Below are 26,648 nucleotides of genomic sequence, written 5' to 3' on the forward strand. Positions count from 1 at the left end.
CGGAAATATGTGTCGCTCACGTGCTAGGTCCAATCCTGCAACGTGCAAAGCACCTTCTTCAACTCCCACGGATGTCAGCAGGAACTGCGGGCAGTCAGCCCCTCACAGGTTTCAGCCCATCTGTTAGCACCTCTGGCTGCCAAATAGGCCCAGAGGCTCTGAGATAAAAGCAAACCAGCCAGATTGTGGTGCTGGGTGTTTCAAGTTCTTTGACAGGCTGAATTTCAGATCAGTGGAGGAGTGAGAATGTTGCAGCGTGGTGTAAAGTGCCCTGCAGGGCAGGCTCCCTGGAAATACTGGTAACAACCACCTCCTGTTGGTTTCTTGGTCCAAGCTCTGAGGGGGGCTTCAGGAGAGATGTTCTGTTAGATACCTTCGTTCCATACATTATTATTTCTGGATGTCTCTGTTTTTCTGCTTCTAATGCAGTCTGTCTAAGCTATGGTACTTCTAGGGTGCCATGACCATGATGTGTGAGCAGGAATGGTGTCCCTAGCCTCTGTTTGCCAGAAGCTGGGAATGAGCAACGGGATGGATCACTTGATGATTACCTGTTATGTTCATTCCCTTTGGGGCACCTGGCATTGGCCACTGTTGGAAGACAGGATACTGGGCTAGATGGACCTTTGGTCTGACCCAGTAGAGCCGTTCTTATGTTCACTAGCTCCCAATCTCTCCAGATGGATGTTTAAATTGTAGGAAAATGCATCCATGAGGGATGCCCAAGCTGGAAGCTTTCTCCACAGCTGCCAGTTTGAATGTTTACAGTGGGCTCACACCATGAGTATGAGCCGTTGAGTCAATTAATATCTATCTTTCTTAATATCCTGCCTTGCTATTTAGCTGACAGGAGAAGCTGCTGCAGAGAAAGGAGACAGACCTAGAAGAGAGTTACCTGTTACCTCCTTCTCTTTTTGTCTCCAGGCTCTGAATCCAGCATTGCATGCACCTGCATCAGTGGAGCTGGTCTATACTGAACCATGCCATAGGGTTCAAGATGACTATGGTACCGTGGAATGCAGTATGGGGAAGGTGCACCCCACAAAAGACCACACCTGGCTTTCCCACCATATTAAATCAGTGTGGTTTTGTTTTCTCTTACAGAATAAAGTCGTGGCAGTGGACGGTGTGAAAGTAAAATTGCAGGTGAGTCCAGTATCTGATCCTGATGCAGCATGTGCAGTTGATACTTTGTCTGAGGGTGTCTGTACAAATAGGCCATGATCCATGGCTTTTATCTATTCTTTGCCATGTGTACACACTCCCTAATAAGGTTTGGGGGGAGGGGAAGGGAAGCCGATCTTTTCTCTCCCAGCTTAACTCTTGCAGTGACGGTGCACAGTCAGCCAGTGTTTGATAGCTATTAATATGGACATTTCTCAGGGAGAGGTGAGGCCTTGGGGGAAAAGACTGTTCTGGGTGTGATGTGGTACGTGATATGCGATATGTGTACAATATACAACACCTTTAAAAACATCCCTTCATAAAGACCAGGGACAAAGGCTTAGTTTTTACCAACCTTTCATGCATTTGCCCCATATAACTTTGGCAACTCGCAGCCTGAAGTCTTGCTTGGGACCTCATATATAATTTAATCCAGAGCTCTGAATCTCTTTCAGACTTGTTTTTATAACCTGGAAATCCCCTCCTACACAAGGAGTGGCATATACAAGCCGTGTGTCCCTGAGTGCTTCCAACCCTTGCACTGACTCTGAGGTCTTGGTTCTTTCCCTTCTGTTATGCCCGGATGCCAACGCTCCCCTGGAATTGGAGAGCTGGGAATGAAACCGGTGGCAGTGGGGTTTCTCCCTTGGTTTTCATCGGGGCTGTTTCTTTGCAGATCTGGGACACAGCAGGGCAGGAGCGATTTCGTAGCATGACCCACGCCTACTACAGAGATGCCCAGGGTAGGTTCTTAGGCGGGTTTGTGGTTTGCCCGATCCGGGGTCAGATGAGAACCGGAATCTGCAGACCTAGTGGAGCTGCTCTTGCCACTAATACCCAGGAACAGAATCTTCATTAAACCCCCGCTTTGTCTCTCTTCTTTTCTTCCAGCTTTGCTCCTCTTTTATGACATCACCAGCAAAATGTCCTTTGACAATGTTCGGGTCAGTATGTATCTCCTTGGACCTCACTGACACAATCGTTAACTCCTAAACCCCCAGAGAGGGGCAGCAGAGTCTCCTCATTCTGAAAGCTCTGGCAGACTGATGTAATGGGAGGGCCTTTCCCAATGCTTGGCAGCTAGCAATGCAGAACAGCCACTTCTCTGCCTATTCAGTTTGCTCTGTGTTACGATGCAATGGGCAACTTTTGCCTTAGTCACAGCGGGCATAGGGGAATCGTTATACTTTGGGTCCAGAACCTGAAATACTGAACCCAATAGTGCAGAAAGCTGAGCACCCTCGGCTCTCCTCGAAACCAGTGGGGCTCTCTTATCCTGGGTTGTCAGCAAGAAATGAACTTGGGGTCTTCAGCACTGAAAGCAGAGCCTCTGTTGCTTGAGCTGAAGGAGAAACTCTGTTAGCTGGCAACTGTAGTAGACTATTATCCGCTCCAACCTATCACATTGGTGATGCAGCCGCACTGGATGGCGGTAACATGAGTTGTTAAGTCAGATGGGTTTGGAAGAATTGTTCGGTGCTACAATGTATTGAAAGCCATGCACAGTCAACGGGCACCGAAGGTAGCTGGCACCCTACTAAATCAGGGACCCAAAGGGAGGCTGCCTCTGAATCCTGCCTCTTGGCAGACAGTGTCTTGAGGCTCAGAAATGGGCGCAAGATGGTACGGGCTGGCAGACTCTACAGGACACTGAGGTGCAAAGACAAACCGTTGACTAAGGTGCCCAGAGATGAGAGCTGGCTGGGAATTTTTCGATGAAACATATTTTCCATCAGAAAATGGTCAAAACCAAAACTTTTCATGGAGAGGGATCTGTTTGACACCACTTTTGTTGAGAAGGTTTCTCAGGTCCCCGCTGGAATTGCTGGTGGCAAGGGTGAGAGAGACAATGCACCACCCCAGAACAGCAAATAGCCCCATGGTTCAGACACTCCCCAGGAATGTGGATGACCCAGGTTTTAGTCTCCGCCCCAAATCAGGCTGAGCAAGGATCTTTCTCTGTTTTGGTCCATGAAAAATGTTGAAAAGTCTCCGTTTCTTTCCACATCAGAACAAAAGCAGATTTTGAATCCTTGAATTTTTTCACCAGCCATTATTTGTGTGTCCCAGAGACTCTTGGGCATAAGTGCTCCAAAACTACATGGAAATAGCAGCCCATGTTCCACCCCTTTAATCTGGCTGTTGCTATGCAGAGGCCTTCCTGGCTCTCCCCACACACTTATAGTTGCATATAAACCTGCTTGTCTCCGCTGTTCATCTTTAATACCATGTGACCCTCTTCCTCTCTTGCAGGCCTGGCTCACACAGATACATGAATATGCCCAAAAGGATGTGGTCATTATGTTGTTAGGCAATAAGGTGAGTGTCGCTTCCTGGTGGGTGACTGAGAGATGTGCTCATGTACAGCTACTCTCCTTCTTTGTTTTGTGCTGTGCCCCCCACCTCAGACCAAGGACACCCCAAATCCGTACAGATGTGGTTCTGAGGCTCCCCCTCTTCATTCAGTGACACCATCTCATGGGGGGGCTTTGCCTGCCCCATTTTGGAAGAACATGATCTCCAACCACTGCTAATCCGTATCAGCTCTGACCATGCAGGGCAGCATTCACACTTCTTCATTTTCCAACTTCATCAGCCTGTGTGGCCTTGTCTGTATTTCATCAAACCCAAGTACCTATCTACCAAGGTACCAGACAGAAAACTCAGCTACTCCTTGAGTTGTCCAGTAGGCATGGAGGGAAGCTCAAGAAGCTATGATATCCCACAGACAGCGTCACCACCAGGGCCCAAACTCTGGGTTCCACTGTTTCAGGGACCTACGGTGGATGTGACTCGCTGCCCCAAACCCAGAACCAGGCGCCATTTTAGATTCTCAAAAAGAAAAGGAGTACTTGTGGCACCTTAGAGACTAACCAATTTATTTGAGCATAAGCTTTCGTGAGCTACAGCTCACTTCATCGGATGCATATCGTGGAAACTGCAGCAGACTTTATATACACAGAGAATATGAAACAATACCTCCTCCCACCCCACGGTCCTGCTGGTAATAGCTTATCTAAAATGATCATCAAGTTGGGCCATTTCCAGCACAAATCCAGGTTTTCTCACCCTCCACCCCCCCACACAAATTCACTCTCCTGCTGGTGATAGCCCATCCAAAGTGACCACTCTCCCTACAATGTGCATGATAATCAAGGTGGGCCATTTCCAGCACAAATTCAGGTTTTCTCACCCCCCCACCCCCATACACACACAAACTCACTCTCCTGCTGGTAATAGCTCATCAATATAGCGCAAGTAGAGTAGGGGCTTTAGGGGACGAGAGCTGAGGAAGCGTTGTTCTAAATCAGCCATAAAAATGTTATGCCATAACAAAGCTTCCTCAGCTCTCGTCCCCTAAAGCCCCTACTCTACTTGCGCTATATTGATGACATCTTCATCATCTGGACCCATGGAAAAGAAGCCCTTGAGGAATTCCACCATGATTTCAACAATTTCCATCCCACCATCAACCTCAGCCTGGTCCAGTCCACACAAGAGATCCACTTCCTGGACACTACAGTGCTAATAAACAATGGTCACATAAACACCACCCTATACCGGAAACCTACTGACCGCTATTCCTACCTACATGCCTCCAGCTTTCACCCTGACCACACCACACGATCCATCGTCTACAGCCAAGCTCTGCGATACAACTGCATTTGCTCCAACCCCTCAGACAGAGACAAACACCTACAAGATCTCTGTCAAGCTTTCTTACAACTACAATACCCACCTGCGGAAGTAAAGAAACAGATTGATAGAGCCAGAAGAGTTCCCAGAAGTTACCTACTACAGGACAGGCCTAACAAAGAAAATAACAGAACGCCACTAGCCGTCACCTTCAGCCCCCAACTAAAACCCCTCCAACGCATTATTAAGGATCTACAACCTATCCTAAAGGATGACCCAACACTCTCACAAATCTTGGGAGACAGGCCAGTCCTTACCTACAGACAGCCCCGCAACCTGAAGCAAATACTCACCAACAACCACATACCACACAACAGAACCACTAACCCAGGAACTTATCCTTGCAACAAAGCCCGTTGCCAACTGTGCCCACATATCTATTCAGGGGACACCATCACAGGGCCTAATAACATCAGCCACACTATCAGAGGCTCGTTCACCTGCACATCCACCAATGTGATATATGCCATCATGTGCCAGCAATGCCCCTCTGCCATTTACATTGGTCAAACTGGACAGTCTCTACGTAAAAGAATAAATGGACACAAATCAGATGTCAAGAATTATAACATTCATAAACCAGTCGGAGAACACTTCAATCTCTCTGGTCACGCAATCACAGACAGGAAGGTCGCTATCTCAAAACAAAAAAACTTCAAATCCAGACTCCAGCGAGAAACTGCTGAATTGGAATTCATTTGCAAATTGGATACTATTAATTTAGGCTTAAATAGAGACTGGGAGTGGCTAAGTCATTATGCAAGGTAGCCTATTTCCCCTTGTTTTTTCCTACCCCCCCCCCCCAGATGTTCTGGTTTAACTTGGATTTAAACTTGGAGAGTGGTCAGTTTGGATGAGCTATTACCAGCAGGAGAGTGAGTTTGTGTGTGTATGGGGGTGGGGGGGTGAGAAAACCTGGATTTGTGCTGGACATGGCCCACCTTGATTACCATGCACATTGTAGGGAGAGTGGTCACTTTGGATGAGCTATTACCAGCAGGAGAGTGAGTTTGTGTGTGTATGGGGGTGGGGGGGTGAGAAAACCTGAATTTGTGCTGGAAATGGCCCACCTTGATTATCATGCACATTGTAGGGAGAGTGGTCACTTTGGATGAGCTATTACCAGCAGGATAGTGAGTTTGTGTGTGTGGTTTTTGGGAGGGGGGTGAGAGAACCTGGATTTGTGCAGGAAATGGCCCAACTTGATTATCATGCACATTGTGTAGAGAGTTGTCACTTCGGATGGGCTATCACCAGCAGGAGAGTGAATTTGTGTGGGGGGGTAGAGGGTGAGAAAACCTGGATTTGTGCTGGAAATGGCCCAACTTGATGATCACTTTAGATAAGCTATTACCAGCAGGACAGTGGGGTGGGAGGAGGTATTGTTTCATATTCTTTGTGTGTATATAAAGTCTGCTGCAGTTTCCACGATATGCATCCGATGAAGTGAGCTGTAGCTCACGAAAGCTCATGCTCAAATAAATTGTTTAGTCTCTAAGGTGCCACAAGTACTCCTTTTCTTTTTGCGAATACAGACTAACATGGCTGTTACTCTGAAACCTGTCATTTTAGATTCTGTAATTCCTTAACTTGGTTCTCTGATAACACGTAGCCTGTATAGAGCATTCTTCTTCTTCCAACCTTAATTTCCCTCCTAGGTCCCAGAGGGAGCCCATGTCAGAGCTGGGAACAGAATCCATGAGCTCTGAGCTCCCATTGCTGTGCCCACGTCCCTCCCTGTGACATTTACCTGGGTTTGGAACTTTCCTAAGAGAACCCGGTGAGCGGTTTAAATGCCGCAAAATGACACTCGTGTGCGTCCATGCCCACTTCTGCCAGCAGAGGGAAGCCCAAGTCTGATTCTTCAGCAAGTGAAGTCAAGGACTCGGAGGCTCCGTGATGGCCTGCTAGTGCAAGGCTGATCTGTGAGTCTCTGTGCCACTCCGGTAACTATTTCCCTTTGTTTACAGGCTGATGTGAGCAACGAGAGAGTCATCAGGATGGAGGATGGAGAGTCACTAGCCAGGGTGAGCTGCCCCAGGGTTTTGCAGGGTGTCTGTCATCCCTGAAGGTATCTGGCCCCTCCCTTCATCATCCTCAGTCCCATGTGGGCTATGATCACCTTTGCTGTGCAGGACAGACCTTAACTAGGCTACTCCCCGGGATCACAGAGCTGTTTCTCTGAGCCAATCATCCATCTATCACCTCAGTTCCTCCAGCTCTTAAACCACTTTCAGATTTAGACGTACTCTGGGCCGTGCTTAATTTGTGCCAGGGCCTGGCAGCTCGGAGCCCCGGCACCTCTGGGCTTGCTGTATCAGTTACAAATGTAAAACAATTGCTTGAGGCCCGGCCGCTCTTTCATTACAAATTAAGCACTGACTCTGAGACTGTGTCTGGACTGAAGGGATGAAAGTGAGAGAGGTCAGATGTAGGGGAGGAGGCTAGATGGGATGGGAGGGCAGGGAGGGTTTGGGCTATGAGATGCAGGAGGTTGAGGGCTGAAGATAGGGTGTGGGGGCGCAATTGAATTGCAGTGTAAGGGAGGACCCTGAGAGGGCTGCATTGGTGGGAGTGGCGTTAAAGATTGGAGCAGTGTGCAGTACAAGGACGCACCCCTCAGCCTGCCAAGGTATGTGAGAGACCATTAATCTGTCTGCTCAGTGGCGTGGACAGAACAAGGAGCAATGGTCTCAAGTTGCAGTGTGGGAGGTCTAGGTTGGATATTAGGAAACACTGTTTCACTAGGAGGGTGGTGAAGCACTGGAATAGGTTACATAAGGAGGTGGTGTAATCTCCATCCTTAGAGGTTTTTAAGGCCCGGCTTGACAAAGCCCTGGCTGGGATGATTTAGTTGGGGATTGGTCCTGCTTTGAGCAGGGGGTAGGAGTAGATGACCTTCTGAGGTCTCTTCCAACCCTAATCTTCTATGATTCTTCTATGATACAGTCAAATGAGGCTCCACCAAAACATTAGCATCCTCTCCAGATCCCCAGAGAGACCCCTGTTCCCCTCCCTCTCAGAAGGCCTCTGATCTGCTCTCCCCCTTCTGGACTCCTCAATCTTCCTTCAAACCAGGCCTCCCCGGAGTAACCAGCTGTGCAAGTGCATAGCACCGCCGCTGGTTGCTCTGCCTCCGGTTGCTGTTCCGTCTGGGGCCTCTTCTGGCCAAAGGCCCAGACCCAAGGAACCGCCTTGAATCCCCTGAGATTGGCTTTGCTGGTAGATCGGCGGGGGTGTTTCAGAAGAGGACGGGAGCTAGGGGAAGGGGTAGTAACTGGCAGCGCAGTGGCTGATGGTGCTGCACCCCCTCTGCAGGAATACGGAGTGCCTTTCATGGAGACCAGCGCCAAGACGGGTATGAATGTGGAGCTGGCATTTCGGGCCATTGCCAAGTGAGTAACTGAAGGACTGAAAGGGCAGCTTCCCATGCCAGGGCTGCCTTCCCATACCAAGGGGCATTGATTTAACATGTGCGTACAGAGTTGGGAACATGTGCCCCTGGGGGAGGGAGATATCTTTGCCTTCAAAGGGAAAGTGTCATCTAGTGGTTAGAGCAGGGGACCAGGGCTCTTGGGATCTACACACTCACTGTGTGGGCAAGCTGCTTATCCCCCGATGGCTATAAAATTGCCCTATCTCAGAGTATTATTAAGCTTAACTCATTGATGTTTGTAAAGCATGCACACCTGGGCTGGTCAATGCGGGGGTCTGATGCTTTCCTTTGAAGCAGTTGGCATTTGCCCAGGGCAGGGACAGATTGCAGGTCTGCATGGGCTGCTGGTCCGCTCCAGCACAGCACTTCCTATGGGCAAAGTCTGTAACGCTCAGACGCTTTCCTCTAGAGTGGGATATAAAAGCATCAGAATCCCTGAGAGCTCTTGGACCAGAGCCTCAGCTGGCGTAAAGGGGCAGCGTTCCATTGACTTTGGCTGAGGAGCTGGTCCCTTGTCTCCTTTGTCCCCAGACCTTGTTCTGCTCTCCGGCTGGGGAGCCAAGTTCTAGCCCAGAGTTAATTTTTGACAGTCAGGTCACAAGCCTGTGAATTGCCACCCAATGTCCCTGGGATGTGGGTCCAATTCCCAGCAGCACTTCAAAAAACCTCACTGCTTTCCACCACCGACGTGCCAGATGCAGCAGGGGCCAGGGCAAAAGGGCTGAAAGGGAGCTATGCTGCTGCTAGCCACTGATTCACAGAGGTACTGTTGCGTTCCACCTCGAAATAGAAAGATCAAAGGCTCCTTGAATGTTATCCCAGTGCTACATGATGCAGGTCCATTGCCAGCAAGTGGGATTAACCCTGTGCTAACACATCTGTCCCATCCGCAGCCCCCAGCCCTCCAAGATACAATTCTTCACGGGGTTTTGTTTCACCTTCCCCTGAATTCATATTGTTTCCCTGGCTGGAGCTCAGTATCTCTCCGTCAATGTGGCTCTTGGCCTCCTGAACACTGGCTTAAGACTTGGCCAGATGTATCGGCTGGCAGAGAGGACTGGAGTGGGCTGAGGTTGTCGCTCCCATGGCACATCCTGCTGGGGGAAGTAGAACAGGGCCAGGTCTGCTCAAGAAGTCGAGCCATGTGTTCCACCCTCTCATCACACCCCCTGGAAGAAAGGGAGGTGGAGAACACCGTGTCCACCTTTCTTCAGGGATGCACAGCTGCTTCTGCTGGGCGAGGGGTGGCTGGTGTGATGTTTCACCGCTGTGCTTCTTTCAGAGAACTCAAGCAGCGAGCTGTGCAGCAGCCGGACGAGCCCAGGTTCCAGATTCACGACTACATAGAGTCACAGAAGAAGAAGACCAGCTGCTGTTCCTTCATGTGAGAGAGGAGGATGGCAGGGCAGGAAGGAGGACTTGGGGCACAGGGGCCTGGTATAATGCAAGAGCAAGGCGGGGCTGGAGAGGAAACTGGTCAGAAGACCTTTACAAATATTTCTGGCCATAAATTACAATAGGAAAAAGGCAAACCTACCCTGAGAGGGGGCGGGGTGTGCATGCGGGGGTGTGTGGACGTGCATGAGTGTGGGTGGCTGCGGGGAAGTTACAACAGCAGCCAAATAAAGGCCAGTTCTGGGTTTTGCCTGACTAGCAAATCTTACAATGTGAGAGTCCAACCTTTGGGGAGTCACTCCTGGCAGCACAGCCAAAGCCTGGCCTCTTGGGAGTGGCTTGCGTCAGCCTCGCCTGCATAGCCAGGACCCCAATGATCAGGACTCAGCTGGTTCAGCCTTAAAACAAGCCAGAGTCCAGTGTCTATCCAGACTGGGCCAAGTCAATGTTGGCTGCATTGCCAGTGCCCCATTTTCAAGACGGGACCGAGTCATCCTCAGCAGCGTAGCCACGGCCCTGTATCTATCTGGATTGGGCCAGGTCAGCACTGCTGCATAGCCAGGGTCCCACACCTTTCAGTCTAGAGTCACCACCTTTCTGACCAGTTTCCATGAGACATCTGCTCTGGAGTCTCACCAGGCTGAGGGGGCCAGGGCAGGAAGAACCGTTTCTCTCCCTCTTGCATTAACAGGTGAAGTTTTCCTGCAGCGAATGAAATCGGCAGGAGTGTTTGCTAAAGGAAGAGGCATAGGAGACCTTTTCCCTGTGACAGCTGGTCCCTCCCCACTCCTCTCACCTCCTCCAGGCCCCTGCAGCTGGGCTGTCCCCTTTGCCCAACCTCCTCCTGCCGCTGAGCATGTCCCAAGCAAAGGACTTGGGGTGCTAAGTGTTATTACAGTGCCTGCTATGTTGGAAGAAAGCTGCCGATCGCAGCGTTAGTGGAGAGAGAGGAAATCACTATCTATTTTTCTGACTCTAAAAAGAAATGTTTAAATTCTGCTCTTATTTATATTTATCTCAGGCTAAATTGCTATTTAATCCTTTACGAGAGGCCAAGTCCCAGCATGCCACGGACGCTCTCTGGATCCCACCCCTCTCCTGTTCTAAAGCATTAGCACCCGCACTGCTAAGGTGGGGGTGAGCATGGAGCCAGCATTGGCAGCCTGTGGCCACTTGCTGCAGGATCCACCCCCTGGCCGCCACCGGGACAGGGGAGATCTTATTCTCCCAGCTCATTCCATTGCACTCCGCTGGTCGCTCTCCTGCCGATGGAGTTAGAAGCCATGCCTCTTGCTGTTGAAATAAAACTGCTGAAAATTAAGGGCCTGATCCAAAGCCCACTGAGGCCTTTGAGAGTCTCCCCGTTGATTTCACTGGGCTCTGGATCAGGCCCTAATTGCTGAGCGACCGGGTATTTCGTGCTCTCAAAGGCAAACCCCTGCTGCCTCTCTCCAGGTGTGTTCAAATACCCTTGATGCTGTGACACAAATTGGTCACAGCTGCAGAAGAGGAGGCTTTGACCCTCTCTCCCTGTTGCACCCCCCGCCAGCCTGGCTTTTGCAGCATATGTGGTGCCTTTGATTACGCAGCATTCAGAAGGCTCTGGGGCTCACCAGGGAAACACGGGGCAAATGAGTGATATGGGTCCTGCCTTAGGTTTGGTTTTCCTCAGGAGGACTCAGGGAATTGATAACAGGGCACAGAGCCTTTGACCTCTAGGCCACCAGCTCAGCTACAATCTGAATTCTTACTGAAGCCCAGGGAAAGATTCTCTCTGGCTTGAGGGAGAGTCAGATGCAGCCCAAAGTCAGCAGCGCTGACAGTGACCACCGTCTGCTGGCTCTGGGGAGTGGCCCGTGTGAAATGAGTCTCTGGCCGGTTCCTAAGAGACGGGTGTGCACAGCACAGAAATAAGCCTTGTAATTGGCACCGAGTTGTCAGCAGAGCGGCCAAGCTCCAAATGGGCATGGAGAGCAAGCTCCCCGTTTACTCCCAGGCATATTGACAGGAGATAGTGGGAGAAGGCTCATCACCGCTGCCCATACAGGAGTTATTTTGTCGGTAGCTAGAGACTCTCTGTCTGCCAAGCTCTCGAGCCAGCTCTTCAACAGCTATTGCTTTTTAGAGTTTAGATTTCCCGACTGTGGCCCATTTGCGTCACCTTTACCATGATTTTACCATTTGTCTGGTTTCCATTTTCCTTTCTCTAGTGAAAGTTGCAAACCCCTAGTGATTCCCCGGGCCCCATTCAGCAAGGCACTGAAGCACATGCTTTACATGAGTCCCATTGACTTTGCTGAATTGGGGCCCTGAGAGTGACGGCATTACTCTCTCCAGGTAGCTGTCTTGTCTGTGTGTGCAGCACCTGTCTCATGCCTGTTGTATACAAGGGCATGGAATAATTACCCATTAGAGTTACCGGGCTAATATTTTTTTTTGTCCGTATGCTTAAAAAACCGAAAAAGGCCCTGTTCCTCTGGGCTCTGGGACTTTTAAGGAAAGTCCATTTATTTGACCCCCTGACAGCAAAAGCTATATCTACCCTACAGACTTCTGCCAGCATAGAAATATTGGGACGAGATGTGATCCCTGACCAGCATAGCTGTGCTGGCCAAGGTCTATAGTGTAGATGCAGATATACCCGCAAAACGGTGCTGTTACCCGTCTAGCTTGTTTCACTTGGGCGGTGTGGTTTCACTATACTGATACAAAGCACACCTTTGCTGGTCGAGGTGTGTCCACACTAGGAGCGCTTTGCTGGTATAGCATATGAGTATTCCTACACCGGTAACATGCTCCTAGTGTAGACAGGGCCTAACTCACACCGAGGCCAACAGGACCACTGGAGTGACAGAGGTGAGCAGGAATTGGCTCCAGTTGGTTACATTGGCTATTATGCTCTGTCCGATGAGAACAGACTTTTGCCGGAATAAATATTTCAGCAGCAGGAGCCTCATCACAGCAGTGCCCTGTAATTATTAATCATCTAGGGCAGTGCCCTGACAATGCTTAATAAGCCCATTGATGGGAGGATTGACTTAACACTGAAATGCTTTAACTAATAATTAAATGCTCCAAAGAGGCAGCACAAACATCATTTGTCAAACCAGTGCTGGAGTTAGCCTGTAGAACAGCATGATAGAGGCCTCAGGGAGATCTTTCATGACTGGGTCACTTTCTGATTTGTCCATTACTTGCGTGTTGTATTTTTTTTATTCCTGTGGTTGAATTTGGTCTGTCTTATGCACAGTTCTCCTCATCCAGTCAGTCAGTCAGAGCTTCAAACTAGCCTGAGCAGTTCTCTGGATACAGGGCCCTGCTATTTGTTTCCCCTTGACTTGAAATCTCAGGAATGTTTTCTTCACAGGGTGCAAGTCCGTTACCTCCCCCTATGCTTTGCCAGCGACGGGCATTACCGATTTCACCCTCAGCTCTGCATCTGTGCCCCGCACTCAGCACAAGAAGGAAGACTCATGTGGGGATTTAAACTTGCACCAAGTCTATGTAACATGCTGCTGGGCTGTCTGAAGAGGGAGTGCAGTATCTGGGAGGCTAATTCCTGGTCCAGATTAAGGCTTTGAATCAGAGCAGAGGCAATAACACAGGAGATTTATAAACTCCCACCTATGGATTTTGTTTGCATTTCCTTTCTGTCTATGTATATAATGCAAATCTTTCTTCCTGCCATTGACGGGTATCAGATTAAACCCACTCTGTAAAGAACTGATGCCTCAGACACCTCAATCAGCAAACACTTTATATCATGCTTGCCTATGAATTTTGTGGGCTTGATCTTGACCCCTCCAAAATCAATGGGAGTTTTGCCACTGAGTTTAAAGGGAGCAGGAGCAGGCCCTATGTGTAAGTTTTAAAATCAACATTGCTGAATTTATGCTTCATTTTACCCTTTCTTTAGACCTGTTTCTACTGGCATCAATGTCAAAACTCCCATTCAGTTTGATGGGAACAGGATCAAGTCCTTTGTCAATAAAATCAAAGTCACCCTAGCATCCCATGTTATCACATTAGCCAGGATCCTAGAAAGCAAAGGCAGGAAAAAACCCAAAATACTTTTGTTGACTATCTTCTTGTTTACATAGTTCAAGTATATCTGCCAAGTCATGAATGCTATGGAATGACACTGCGCTGAACCATTCCACATGGGAATCTCTGATGTGGCAGGATCACATCCAGCAAGTCTATTCCCTGGCACACGTTCTTGAGCTTCTCTCTGTTATCAGGGCGATGTCTTTGTTGTTCATGGATTGTTGTTTGCAAATTTACAGAATTAAAGCTCAGTATTTTAGAAAGTAAATGTGTCTGCCTAATTCTTGGCATGAGCAATTTCCAGCTCAGATCTTTAGAGAAGAGAGAGAATGTTGCTGGGTGGGATCTGCATTGCAATATTTGCTGGGCATTAGAGAAGTAGGGTGTAAAATTCAAGCCCCGGAATCTTTAGTGTGCGTTTGCCTAGCCCCCACGATTTCACTGCACATTTCGGAGTCCCAAGGTGACTGGGAAGAGTAAACATGGTCTGTCAAATAAAAACCAACCTCCTCCCCCTGCTGGTCTCATGGTGCAGAGTCTAGCATTCCCCAAATACCTTTGTCTTCCCACCAATGGAATTGCTTCTGTAGATAGGCTGATGCTTGCAAAAAAAAAAAAAAAAAGGAAGAAAGAAGAGAGAGAGAGAGTTGGTTGGCTTTTTCTTTTTCTTTTTAAAATTCTTTTCTGTTTTGCATCCTAAATTTTGATCTTAACTTAATAAGCAGCTACTAAAAAAAAAACCCTGACTGGGAAGAGATCAGGGAGGTGAAGATACGAATGCAGCAGTGGTCACCAATCAGCAAAATAAACATTGGTTCAGAGAGCTGCCACCTTCTGCTTTATCATTCAGTTCCTGAATTGCAGGGTATATGGTGTGTTTCTTTCCTTCGTCTGGTGAATTTCATCTCCCTCTCTCTGCACAGTGCTAAAGCCATCCCTGCCACCACTGACTTGTATTTCCTGGCTTATAAAAATATTCCTGAAAAACACATTTTTTGCTTGAAGAATACATCAGCTTGCACTACTTCTGAGGGAGAGGAGGTGTATCATGCTTGCAAAGCATGTGTTGTATTTTCCCCCTCTTGTGGCTGGGCCTCTTCTTTGATAGCTTACTGCCAGTTAATTGTGTTACTCATCTAGCTGTGGAGGTCCATTCTACAGTATTGACAGTCCTAGGTTTAAACCCTGCTGCTAACCCTTAAAGGAGGTAATTACAGATGTGCTTCCCAAGCCTCCTCAGAAGGCCTTTATTTCCACTCTGCAAATTACTCAGTGCTTCATGAAGGGCTCTCCTTAGAACTAAATAGGTTCCTCAGCTGCCTACCTGCCTTGTATAGTGAAATGATATGAAAGGTGACTCACTTCCCTAAGGACATTCATCCTGCTTGAATTTTAACTAGCAATGTTAGGGCACGAAGTCCACTTTGCTGGAGTTCCCAGTTGACACTGTCAGCTCTGTGTTGCTGTGATTCTCTTAAGCATACTAGTAATTGTATAAACAAACTGCAGAAGGGTTCATTAAAGCTCCCATCTATTCCACAGGAGCTTCTGTCCATGCATTTTTAATTGTGTCCACACAGCTGAAGTTGCGGCAGGCCTTCGCTCTGTCCAGCAGATGATGATCACATATGATGGAAAAGAAAGGGGGAGACCCAAAACAACCAACCAACGTAGATTTAATTTGCATTTTAAATTCCTTTAAAAAAACTGTTAAGGGTTTTTCTGCCTCCCTGTTTAAGTTCAGAGGAATTTCTAGCCAGGCCTCACAGTAAAAGCAAAACCACCCGAGGTGCTCAGACTATTACTTGCTGCCTGGTTTCAGAGTAGCAGCCGTGTTAGTCTGTATTCGCAAAAAGAAAAGGAGGACTTGTGGCACCTTAGAGACTAACACATTTATTTGAGCATGAGCTTTCGTGAGCTACAGCTCACTTCATTGGTTTTAGCTCTGCTGCTGTGGTACAGGTAAGCAACTTCTGACAGGGCCTGGGGGAGGGGATGGGGCATGCACCATCACCAGAATAGTACACCGGACTGCACACAACTGGTGTCAAATGCACAAAATAAACATACCGGGGTGAAAAGTCTAATTTGACTCTTGGGTACAGTGATCATAGGGGTTACAAGTTATAATAGTAAGTGCAATATTTTCAGATCTGAATGGGATTTTTTTCAAGTTTTTGGGTGGGAGGGATAGCTCAGTGGTTTGAGCATTGGCCTGCTAAACCCAGGGTTGTGAGTTCAATCCTTGAGGGGGGCCATTTAGGGATCTGGGGCAAAAATTGGGGATTGGTCCTGCTTTGCGCAGGGGGTTGGACTAGATGATCTCCTGAGGTCCCTTCCAACCCTTATATTCTATGATTTCTAAGTTGTGTCCCTTCAAATGTCCTCTTTTAAAATGTTAGAGTCAAATAAATGTGGAATAATGGGCAGGCAAAAACACCAGGAGGGAGGAGTTGAGAACTGTTGTGGTCCATTATTTCAAGATTTCTGCATTCCATTACCTTCTCAGTTAAGGAGAGAGGAACTGAAGTCTAATGGGCTGTCGTGAGCAAAGGAAACTCCATCTTAGATTCGTAAATGCATGTCCCGAGTAATGTTGTCTCTTGAGTAACAGAAAGCTGCTGCTCCCCTTTCGCCTACAAAATGAAGCTGCAGCTTCACCCAACTCCCAGCCTCAGTGTTATCCTTAGTGTTTACCAAAAAGATGATGTTGGGTTTCTAAAGGCTAAAGGGCCCCTCATGATGCTATTTGGAGTGAGTTTGACTTACAGCACTAACCTCAGGCAGCCCACAAAGTTTTGCTGTGTCCATAAAGCCACAGTGTAGATGAACAGACAAAGTCCAATTAGCAGAGTTGCAAAGGGGAACTCAGGGAAAACTGATCTGGAATTTGGAGAAAGGGAGAGAAGTTCTTTTCAAGAAGAAAACCGCACAAGGCTAACGATCCCAGCCTCATCTGGGTGCTCCAAAGAAAACAACCTCCCCCCACAGCCTGTGCCATTACACCCAAACAACCTTTACCAAAGGGGAAAAAGTCCAGCACCATATCTGTAAAGCGGTCAGTCCACATGGAGAAACAGACTAGTGCCCTCAGCAGCTCAGAGTTCATGGTGTAATTTCATCTTCTCTCCCTTCTTCTCCACCTAATTTGACTAAGGAATCTAACCTCTGATACTGTTTTGACTTATGTGATTCCTGTTGCTCTAGTAAACACAGAAGTTCAATTGCTTCTGGAGGCCTAGATTAAAATCTGCCAAAGACAGCAATTTCAGTGAGTTTGGTGCCATCACTCATCTCTAATGGATATTAGGCCATGTCAAAATGAGAACACCACGGAGAGAACAGGAATAGCAAGACTGTTATAGCATGGGTTTGGGATGCAATGCAGGAGCTGTGTGTGTCCCTTAGCTGGACAAGGAGGTGTGTTGGGGGTCAGTAGTGGGACACATCAGGATTGCTTCCTAGGTGAGTCAAAATGTTCACAAATCCTGCAAATGTCAGTAATTTAAGCATGGCTGATGATTTCTCCAGGAATTCATGCCTGATGCCTGTTGTTTGTTACTCGTTGTTCTCCTATTCAAAAACCGCACTTATCCGATCAGAGAGCAGAAACAATGCCATGTGACTGAAAAATCCTATACCCCAGATAGTAATTAGTCAAAGGCAGAATTAAAGCAGATAGTTCAGGAACAGCCCCTGGGACTGAAAGTTGAAACGATTCTGTGAACCGGAGTAATGAAAAGGTTAGTAGGAACCAGGAGCTGTTCAAGTTCATTCTGAAACTGAAAAGGGGGCTACGCTTGCAATGAACATTATTAGCAATGAGTAATTCGACCAGTTCCTAAAGTATGTGAAGCCCATAACTCCCAAGCAACTGGGTCACCACCACAGTCAGATCCAGAACCACTTGTACTGAACAGATTCCGGTGCTGGCAGAAGCTGGCCAGAGAAAGTCATTTGCGAGCTGTCAGTGAGCCGCTTGGGGCGTTCACTGAACAAGGAGGATGAGTCAGCCCAGCCTCTCTTCTTAGCAGCACGTCTTCCCGCTACAGGAATTCTGCCTCCCTGGGAAGCTCCTGCTCATCGTGAGTCTGCAGGGAAGTCTGCACCTGAAGAAGTGGGGTTTTTTGACCCACGAAAAGCCGATGCCCAAATAAATCAGTTAGTCTTTAAGGTGCCACAGGCCTCCTTGTTGTTTTTGTGGATACGGACTGAGCCAGGCAGCTACCCCCTGATGCTTGGCTGCAGGGAGGGTTACTCAACTTGCCCTCACGCCTGCTCCTCTTAGACTCCCTGTCTCCGATGGAAGGAAGTTCCCAGCCCTGCAGAATCTTCACTCTTGCTACTTTGTGACACTTCTGCTTCCGGAGAACTTTCCTTGCAGGCGCGAGGCTCAGCTGCCAGCCAAGACGTGGAGGGAGGCTATTTCCTGCTATTTGCATAATCCCGCCTTCTCGCGGCTCGGATTAAACTCCCGGGCCTCATGGGCCGCGTCATCTCCCCTCAGCTCCGCCCCCGCCTTACTCCGATTGGCCTGGCGTCGCCGCGCAGCCCTCCCGGGCCCGCCCCCTGCTATAAAGGACGGTGACAGGCTCTGGAACGCGCAGACAGAGAGTGGGGCGGGGATTGGCGCCCCTGGCTCGTTAGGTCCCGGGCAGCGGCAGCAGCGGTCTCCCTCCTGGCGCGCGGTCTCCCCGCGGGCGAGACACCTGCTGCGGAGAGCCGGCCCTGGAGCCATCTGCCCGGATCCTCGCGGGGCTGCCGCGGGCTCGAGCTCCCGGGATCGCTGCCTCTCGGAGCCGCCGATCTCTTTTTGCACCCTCCCCCCGGCAACATGAGTGACGGGGCGGGGAGCGAGCGGCAGCTGCTGCCCCGGCTCTGCCGCCTGGAGAAGGGGCCGAACGGCTACGGCTTCCACCTGCACGGGGAGAAGGGCAAGGTGGGCCAGTTCATCCGGCTGGTGGAGCCGGACTCCCCGGCCGAGACGTCGGGGCTGCGGGCCGGGGACCGGCTGGTGGAGGTGAACGGCGAGAACGTGGAGAAGGAGAGTCACCAGCAGGTCGTGAGCCGCATCCGAGCCGCCGTGGGCGCCGTGCGCCTGCTGGTGGTGGACCCGGAGACGGACGAGCAACTGCAGAAGCTGGGCGTGCAGTGCCAAGAGGAGATGATCCACGGGCTGCCCGCCGCGGGGCAGGAGAAGCCGGAGGAGAAGAGTAACGAGGAGCCGCAGGAGGAGGCGCCGAGGGAGCAGGCGGAGAGGCCAGACAGGGAGGAGGAGAGCCAGCCTGCGGAGCGGGTAAACCTAGGTCACTCCCGGGGTGGGGAGGGCGAGCCCTTGAGGGGCTAATGGCGAACTGGGGGCGGGGAGAGAGCAGCGAGTAAGCCGCAGGTACTGGGGAGAAGGGAGTGGGGGAGACCGCGGGGGCCAGGGCTTAGGCAGAAGGGGGAAGAACTCGGACAGGTTTGGGAGTAAGGGGGGCAGTTAAGGTGCGGGGGGGGGCAAGGTCTGGGTGAGTGTGACTGACTCTGGTGGTCCCCTCCAATACCCCATAGAGTTTCCATGCAGAGGATGGCTCAATGCCCTGGCACGGCCATTCTTAGGCGGCCGGATACTGGGCTAGATGGACTGTTGGTCTGAGCCAGTAGGGGCCATTCTTACGATCGTCTCTCTCAGGCTCCCATGGTTCCCTGTAGGCTCTCTGCTGACTGTTCTTGTAGCCGGGGATAACTCCATCCTCACCTTCGATGATGAAATGTGAGGCTGTCCCTTCGCTTCGGCTGGGTGCAGGAGAGCCCTGGCAGGAGGGTCTGGCTGAGTACAGATTTCTGTTGGGGGGGGGGGGGAACTTGGGGGGGGGCGCTCAGAGAGGAGAGGGGGAACTTTGGGTGGCCAGGTGGTGCCATCTGTACATACTCCAGGAATTTCCATGTTGGATTCTAGCATCTCTCTATCCCCATATCTGCCAGGCACAGTCTCTGCTGTCCTATGCTGGAAGGAGACCCAAGTACCATTTTGTACTGTAATGGGAAGAGCACTGGTACCTTAAAGGGGCAAATGTTTTCTATGTTTAAAAGTTCCCTAACCTGTCTTAATGGTAGTGAAAGACTTTTACAATTTCTGTCTAGTTTGATTTTAATGCAGGATCCATTCTAGACTGTTGCATTTCTTTCAGCTTTGATAAACTGGTCAATTTCTTCTTAGCTTATCCTTGCTTGTCAGTGTCACTTTCTGGTTCTCTTGTGCTCACAAAATGCAGCAATAGTTGGGTTGCAAATGCTGCAGGGAAATGTCTTTGGGGTGTGGGGGTGAGATACCAACATTCATATTGCCATGAAATTAAATTCTGTGTTGTTTGATGTTTTTGTTTTAAATCTCAAGCTTATATTTTAGCCCAAATTTTAACCCCCGTGCCCCTTTTAAAGAGATGCCATCAACTTGAAATCTAGCCTGTTAAATATACTAACTGTCTCAAGTACTACATCTGCCCATAAAGCTATCTTTGTGTAGTTTTTTTTACCATCACGTTTTGCAATTTTTTGTTAAATGCATCTCCTGTTTGGAAAGTAGAGGTAGACGTATAAATAAAGGGCAAACAAGAGAGATAAGTGAGGGAGGCAGAGGAATCCAGGCCAGATACCTTCCTCTAGTTTCTTTAGGTTCAAATCCCTTCCTACATCCAAACGTTTTAGGAATACTCTCTCCTGTAGCCATATGAAAGAGTGACAGAAACAGAAGAAACCGATTATATGAGGGAAACAGTAATACTGACTATTCAAAGTTGTTGGTGGAAATACTCTGAAGCACCTATGAGCCCCAGTCATGGACCAGGACCCCATTGTGTACAAATGCACAAAGTAAACAAACTAGAAAAATGTAGGAACTTTCCCTACAATTAATACTCTTAAATGTGTTACTTGTTTTATCTGCTGTGGTTACTTTTCACAAAAGAGTGTCTCTTGTTTCTCATTTAAGCATCTCCTGCTCATTAGTAACCCCTAGGTCTCCATCTTGCCCTGTTGCTGTAGTTGAGAAGTAACATTATTTCAAATATCCCAAAAGAATCCACTTTCCTCCCAAGTGTTACAGTGAGGGTGGTATAGTTACTCTTAAAGGTATGAATGTGGGGTCGTGGTTGAACCACATGGGGGAGGGATATTGCCTTCTCAATGCTTATGGGACTAAAGTTCCACTCTTGCATGTATCAGTATAAGATTGAATGCTTCTCCCTCTCATTCATATTGTATAGCTCCTAGTTGGTGAGGAGGGAAGAGATGAGGGCTCTGTCAGGATGAGATGAGTCTCAGAGTAAGTGTCTAGGGCCCTTTAACTTTGGGGAACGTGTGTAGCTGAGGATCTAGTTCTTAAATCTCTGTGGACTTTGTACCTGCCTGCTGCACTCATCAGAAAGAACCAGAGGCTGGTGGCTAGTTAGGAGGTAGTGTGGTGGAAAACTAATAGAACTGTGTTGTTCTTCTCTGCTGTGATGCACGTTTTTAAAGAAACAAAACCAAACACAACTCTTCCGCCAAAACCTCAACAATAGTCAGGCTGCTGGTGTGCTGTGACCACAGTTTTTCATACTGACTAGTATCTTCTCATTGTTTCTTTATGCTTCTCAGTCTAACTAAATGCTTAGACTGTAAACTCTTTGGGGCAGGGACTGTCTCTGTTTTTGCAGTGCTTAGAACAATGGGAGCCAGGATTCTAGGTGCTTCCGTCATAGAAACAATAAAAACTAAATAAAAGGGGAGGGGAATTTTGATCCATGCTGACTGCAAGTCTTGAAATATGGAAACTTATCAATTCAGAAATGTCTGTCTGTCTTTTACAATATCTTAGTAGAAATACAGATGGAAACACAGTAGAGAGAAGATGTGGAGGGGAAGAGACTCTGGAACTGAGAATAATTGCCTTTTTCCTACTTGGAGTAGCTTTTAACGGATGGCCTAGCTTCATGACCTAATGAATATTTACGTAATGGAAAAGATGTACCTTGTTGCAAATGTAACACCAACAGACAGGCGGCATCCACCCAGGAACCTCTGGAGCGTAGTGCATGAGCCTCTAAAGCATGAGCTAAAAGCCAACTGGCTGTTAGCTAAGGCTGTAGAGCAGACTCATTTTGTCTGTCTCTCTTTCTCTAAGTGGTCTCGGTGCCACTAGATGGGACAGAACACCACACCCAGAAGGTGTGTGGGTTACACTAAGACTGTATGTTTTCACCAGTCTGTGGTGGACCTCTTCAACGGATCTCATTAAATCATAAAGCTGGGTTAACTTCCCTGGGGATGGAGAAATAAACATCTAAGAAATAAACCTTGGAAGAAGCAGTGTCCCTCCTTCTGATCAGGATAAATTTACCTTGTATAAAATCCTATAGTTGACACGGTAGGTGCATTGCTCACTGGCGTTCAAGGGTGTGAGGAGAGACATCTGGTCCATTGACACTTTCACAGGCCGAAGAAGAGAGTTGAGATGGCTTAATTATCACACAATTGAGGATATAAATAGGACAAAACGGCTCATCAAAGTGAAGGGTTGAACTATCGCTATATAACCATATTGCTCAGATGTGATCTCAAAGAAGCTCCACTCAACTTCTGAGAGTTGAAGGCTTTCAGCACCTGTAAAGGTCAGGCCCTAACGCTATTTTGAGAGCTCCAGCTCTAGAGCATTTAGAGGTTCAAAGTATGGCCTACAAGGGAGTCACCTGTCAGAGGTTTTGTTAATACTAGAAGGCAACCAGTGAGGGCCTAGAGAAAGATTCTGGGAGCTTTAGACTTGGACTCTGTGGAGGGATGTCCTCTCACACCAGCTGTTGTATCCGGTAATTAGGAGGAGCAGGGCATTCTTAGAGATGATCATTGGAGACCGTGATAGGAGGGAATGGATGGACTTTGGTGCCTTTGCTGAGCTTACATTCTTACTGTTAACTGCTGAGGAATGATAGTTCTGCTAATTGTTCCCCATATTGGACTTTAGCCTGGACCCAGAACACATGTTCCCCTTTGGCCATCTGCCCTACTGTGTCACATGCACTTTGCACAAACTGTTGGAAAATTTCAGGCCTTTTGGAGCAGACAGCTCTTGCTCAGACTTGTTGATAGCAAGGTTCTGTTCTTCTGGATATCCCACAAATGGGATTTTTACAGGGCTTCAAGTGGCTTTTGCCAGCCCCTCTGAGGGGAGCGAGAATCACTTCCCCTCAGACTGGGCTGGGGTAAAAGTTTTTGTTCATCTTACCTCATTCAAATGAGAGGAATCTTCTCTTGATGTCACTTAGGAGATGAAGAAAGAAGTAACTGATGTAGTTTGCCTTTCTTTTCTGTAGGGGGCAGAAATCTAGCATTCCCTACCACTGTTCTTTAATATGTTTTAACCATATCAATTGAGTGTCCTGACAAGATGTTTACATCGTGGCAGGGTGCCCAGGGCCTTAGGCAGCTCTGAGTCCTGTTTGCTTTGGGAAAGGGACAAATAATTGTGCTCCGTGTGATCTCCCTGCCCGTGGCTCAGCATACCGTGAAGGCCTGGGTATGGCTGAATTATTCATAGCTCTTTGAGGCCCGTGGATGAAAACCCTATGAAAGCGTCAAGACAACGCCAAGCCACGAGATAGTTACTTAACACCCAGCTGTGGTTCAGAAAGCTCAGCTCTCCACGGAAAAAGCTGCATTGAGAGAAGAGGGGGGGTCCATGAAATACTTGATCTATATGGCACAAGACAGATGGATGTTAGCAGGGCACAGGGAATTTATGTGGGGGAGGTGGAATCCCTGATCAGTGATCATATGCACAGCCAGTGTGATGAGAGCTATCAGGCACTAGCTCGGGGCATGGGGCTCCTAGGGTGGTCTCCTCCTCTGCCCAGTCACTAGCTGTGTCTTGTGGAACTGAGACTGCTCCTGTCACCAGGGTGGCTGACAAAGGAGGCTCAGGCATTGTGATGCAAGCCCAGAGCAGGGAGTTAACATTAGGGCAGTTTCTCTTCCTTCCCAAAAATGGGAAGTACACATGCTTGCAAAATGGGACAGACTCCACGGCCCATCCAGTGCAGCGGAAGGTCAGTGTTTCTGAACAGGTAGCAGGAACTTCTAACCCTACCTGAGCTGGGACTAATACCTGGCTGGCCTCTGGGACCCTACGCACGTGACAGCAAAGTGAAGATCTGTTTGTGGATATTCCCCTTCAGGGTGCCTAAGGAGCTCTTTCCTCAGAGAGCTGCATGAGAGGAAGTGAAGGGTCAACACTGACCTGGAGGCTGGCAGCAGTGTTTTTTTCAGTGCTGGTGGAAGGAAGCTCCCTGCAGTGAGGCTCAGAGGCTCTCTGCTAAAATCTCACCTGCAAGGTATTAGTCTTATTAGTCTTGCAACATTTTTTCAGTGCTGATTACTGACTGGCTGCAGGTGTGTCTGGGGAGTCTCCACAGTGATCTCCTCCATTCAAAGGCCAGGGACCTCCTCTTCCCCTCTCCGCTTCAGTGGAAAAGATTAAACTGTGTCTAGGACCAGACTTTCAAGAGAGGCCAGCACACCCCCCCCATTGAGAACAGTGAGAACTGCCCCCCCCCCCCATTGAGAACAGTGAGAACTGCCCCCCCCCCCCATTGAGAACAGTGAGAACTGCTGGGTGCTGAGTACTGTTGAAATTCTCTGCCCTTCTGTCAGGTCCCAAATGCAAGCTGAGGTCTCTTGGAAATCTGTCCCCTGGCATCCAGATGATGTGATACAAGTGGCGTTGGGTGGGACACAGAAAGGGAGTTCTTCCTATAATTTCTGGGTAGCACTTGCCTCCCTCATTGTCTGAGATTCGAGAATTGCTTGTCTCCCTTTGGTTGTGGAGGGGAAGCAACTCAAGGCTCAGCTGCCGGATCAAGAAGAATCCCCTAACTGTCCAACTTCTCAGCTATTTAGAGTCTCTTGTCAGCTCGTGTTCTGAGCAGGAGGGGATGGGGAGTTCTCTGGGTCCTGTAGGGGTTAATGAGTCTCCAGGTGGTGCTCACCAGATTTGCATGTGTCAGAGTCCTATTTGCTTTATTGGGCTGGACTTGACTTTATTTGCTTAATGAGCTCAAGGCAGGTTCTGGCAGGAGGGCAAGCTGTCCTGCACTGACTGATTGGTATTTGGCTTGCTTTGTTCTAGGAAATGGGGGAAAACTTGCTGCATTCAGCTGGCATAGTCCGGGGGGGGGGGGGCTCTGCCTCTGAGAGCCCCCTCCACAAACACATTTGTGCTTTTGTCTGGCTCCCTTCCTCTGCAATGCCGCAACTCACTGGAACGGAGTAAACGGTCCTCCCTGTGTTAACTTGGAGCCAAGACAGACCAGGGCTGTTCAGTGCAAGGTCTGGGGAGCCCCAAGGTAGCAATGGAACAAGGGGCGGGCTCTGTTACCTTGACTCTTGCTGCACATTTCTGATGGTTGTTCCTCCCCTCCAGCTGGAGCTGAAAGCACTTTGAAAAACCTTTGCGTATTGATGATTAAGCGTTGCATATTTATGAATCGACATTTCTATGGTGCTCCTCAGGGCTGGGTCAGGACCCTATTATGCTAGGTGCTCTACAAACACAGAACAAAAAGATGGTCCCTGCCTCAAGGAGCTTCTATTTATATTGTAAGACAAGCAACAACAGATGGTCTATGGAATCTGAATATAAAAGTCTCTCCAGGTGGTAGGGTGTAAACATCTGGGAGGGAGTGATCTGAAGGGGGCATATTCAGGAGTAAGGGGATTCAGTTTAGAAAAGGAACATTTAGGATGAATATAGGGTGGAAACATCATTAATGAGGAGAGCTAGTGGATTATTCCACAGAGAAATGGTAGAAGTCCACATTGCTTAGGACGCACCCAGTTGACTGGACAAAGGCCTAGGTGAGGGGCTAGATGATGTGGTGGATAGAGCTGGATGTATTTTGTTCAGCAAATAGTAGATGAACTCTTTTGACTGGCTGAAATTTTTTGGAATCTTCCAAATTTGGTTTGACCCGAACCAAACTTCTATTTCTTGGCACTGGCAGTGAACTGAAAAAAAAATCAATGGTTCACCCAGCCCTCTTGATGGACCTCTTTGCTGACCACTGAAAGGCAGCCGCAGTCTGAATGATACACTGATGCTAAAGAAAAGTTTAGGGCAGAAAGTGAAGAACATAAGATCAGAATTATAGGGGAAGAGACTCAAATTGGAGTTGGCCCCAGTGACTTGGGCGTACATTTTTAGTCCTGAAAGAAGTGCTACGAGCCTTCTAAAGACAAGTGATCAGGACCTTGCTCCTAGATCTGATCTTATAAACTGATGACTATTGAACCTGAGGCAGAGTTCAGACCTCGCAGCCTATGGGAACTCAAAAGGGAGTCCAGGCTGGTTAAGAGAACAAGCATAGTGTTTTCAAAAAGGCTCCTCCATCACTTGGAGGCAAGTCCTATTTTCAAAAGTGACTTAGGAGCCTCATTCTCACTGAAAGTCAATGGAATAAGTCACTGAGGTGCTTTAGAAAATTTTATCTCAAACCTCTGCTCTGAATTGTCCAAACTGGGACACTCTAAGCAAGATGATATGCAAGACTCCCTGAAGAGCGGAGCATGTTCTTTGCTTGTCCCCATGCCTTATGTTGGGGAGGGGAGAAACCCCACTTGTCACACTGGTGTGATCATAGCCCACAAGGGTTAGCTTATTCCAGGATGTAACTTGGCACATAGGTGCAACATTGCTTATAAACTTAGGTTCACACACTTTGTTCATGCAACAGGGCCAGAAATGTCACCAGTCCCCTTTTGGAACCTTTAAAAACTATGTGAACTGGCTCTTTAAATGAGCACAGACAGCCTTGAACTTGACCCTCCATTTCCGGCTGCTGTAACAACTTGATAAAAGTCTCCCCCATCAAGGTTTTCAAGGGGAGTGGGATGATTC

General features: G+C 48.5%; 2 protein-coding genes across 7 annotated transcripts in view; both read left to right on the forward strand.

Moving 5' to 3' along the window:
• Positions 1–14,000, forward strand: part of RAB37 (RAB37, member RAS oncogene family) — a 66,415-nt gene extending 52,415 nt beyond the window's left edge. For 2 of the 5 annotated variants that reach the window (XM_084648144.1, XM_084648143.1), the window contains 8 exons: positions 1,105–1,146; positions 1,841–1,907; positions 2,056–2,108; positions 3,418–3,483; positions 6,831–6,887; positions 8,179–8,255; positions 9,579–9,680; positions 13,059–14,000. In XM_084648144.1, coding sequence (XP_084504270.1) covers positions 1,105–1,146; positions 1,841–1,907; positions 2,056–2,108; positions 3,418–3,483; positions 6,831–6,887; positions 8,179–8,255; positions 9,579–9,680; positions 13,059–13,272 — 678 coding nt within the window. In that variant the 3' untranslated portion in view covers positions 13,273–14,000. Of the gene's footprint in view, positions 1–1,104; positions 1,147–1,840; positions 1,908–2,055; positions 2,109–3,417; positions 3,484–6,830; positions 6,888–8,178; positions 8,256–9,578 lie in introns of all 5 variants that reach the window. The other 3 variants (XM_084648147.1, XM_084648145.1, XM_084648146.1) reach the window with 2 other exon arrangements.
• A 4,344-nt stretch (positions 14,001–18,344) lies between these two features.
• NHERF1 (NHERF family PDZ scaffold protein 1) overlaps positions 18,345–26,648 on the forward strand; it is a 33,007-nt gene continuing 24,703 nt past the window's right edge. For both annotated transcript variants that reach the window (XM_084647114.1, XM_084647115.1), the window contains exon 1: positions 18,345–19,034. In XM_084647114.1, the coding sequence (XP_084503240.1) occupies positions 18,573–19,034 (462 nt within the window). In that variant the 5' untranslated portion in view covers positions 18,345–18,572. The remainder of the gene's footprint in view (positions 19,035–26,648) is intronic.

Source organism: Lepidochelys olivacea (assembly GCF_965140295.1).
Source record: "Lepidochelys olivacea isolate rLepOli2 genome assembly, chromosome: 14".
In the NCBI taxonomy this organism is placed as follows: domain Eukaryota; kingdom Metazoa; phylum Chordata; order Testudines; family Cheloniidae; genus Lepidochelys; species Lepidochelys olivacea.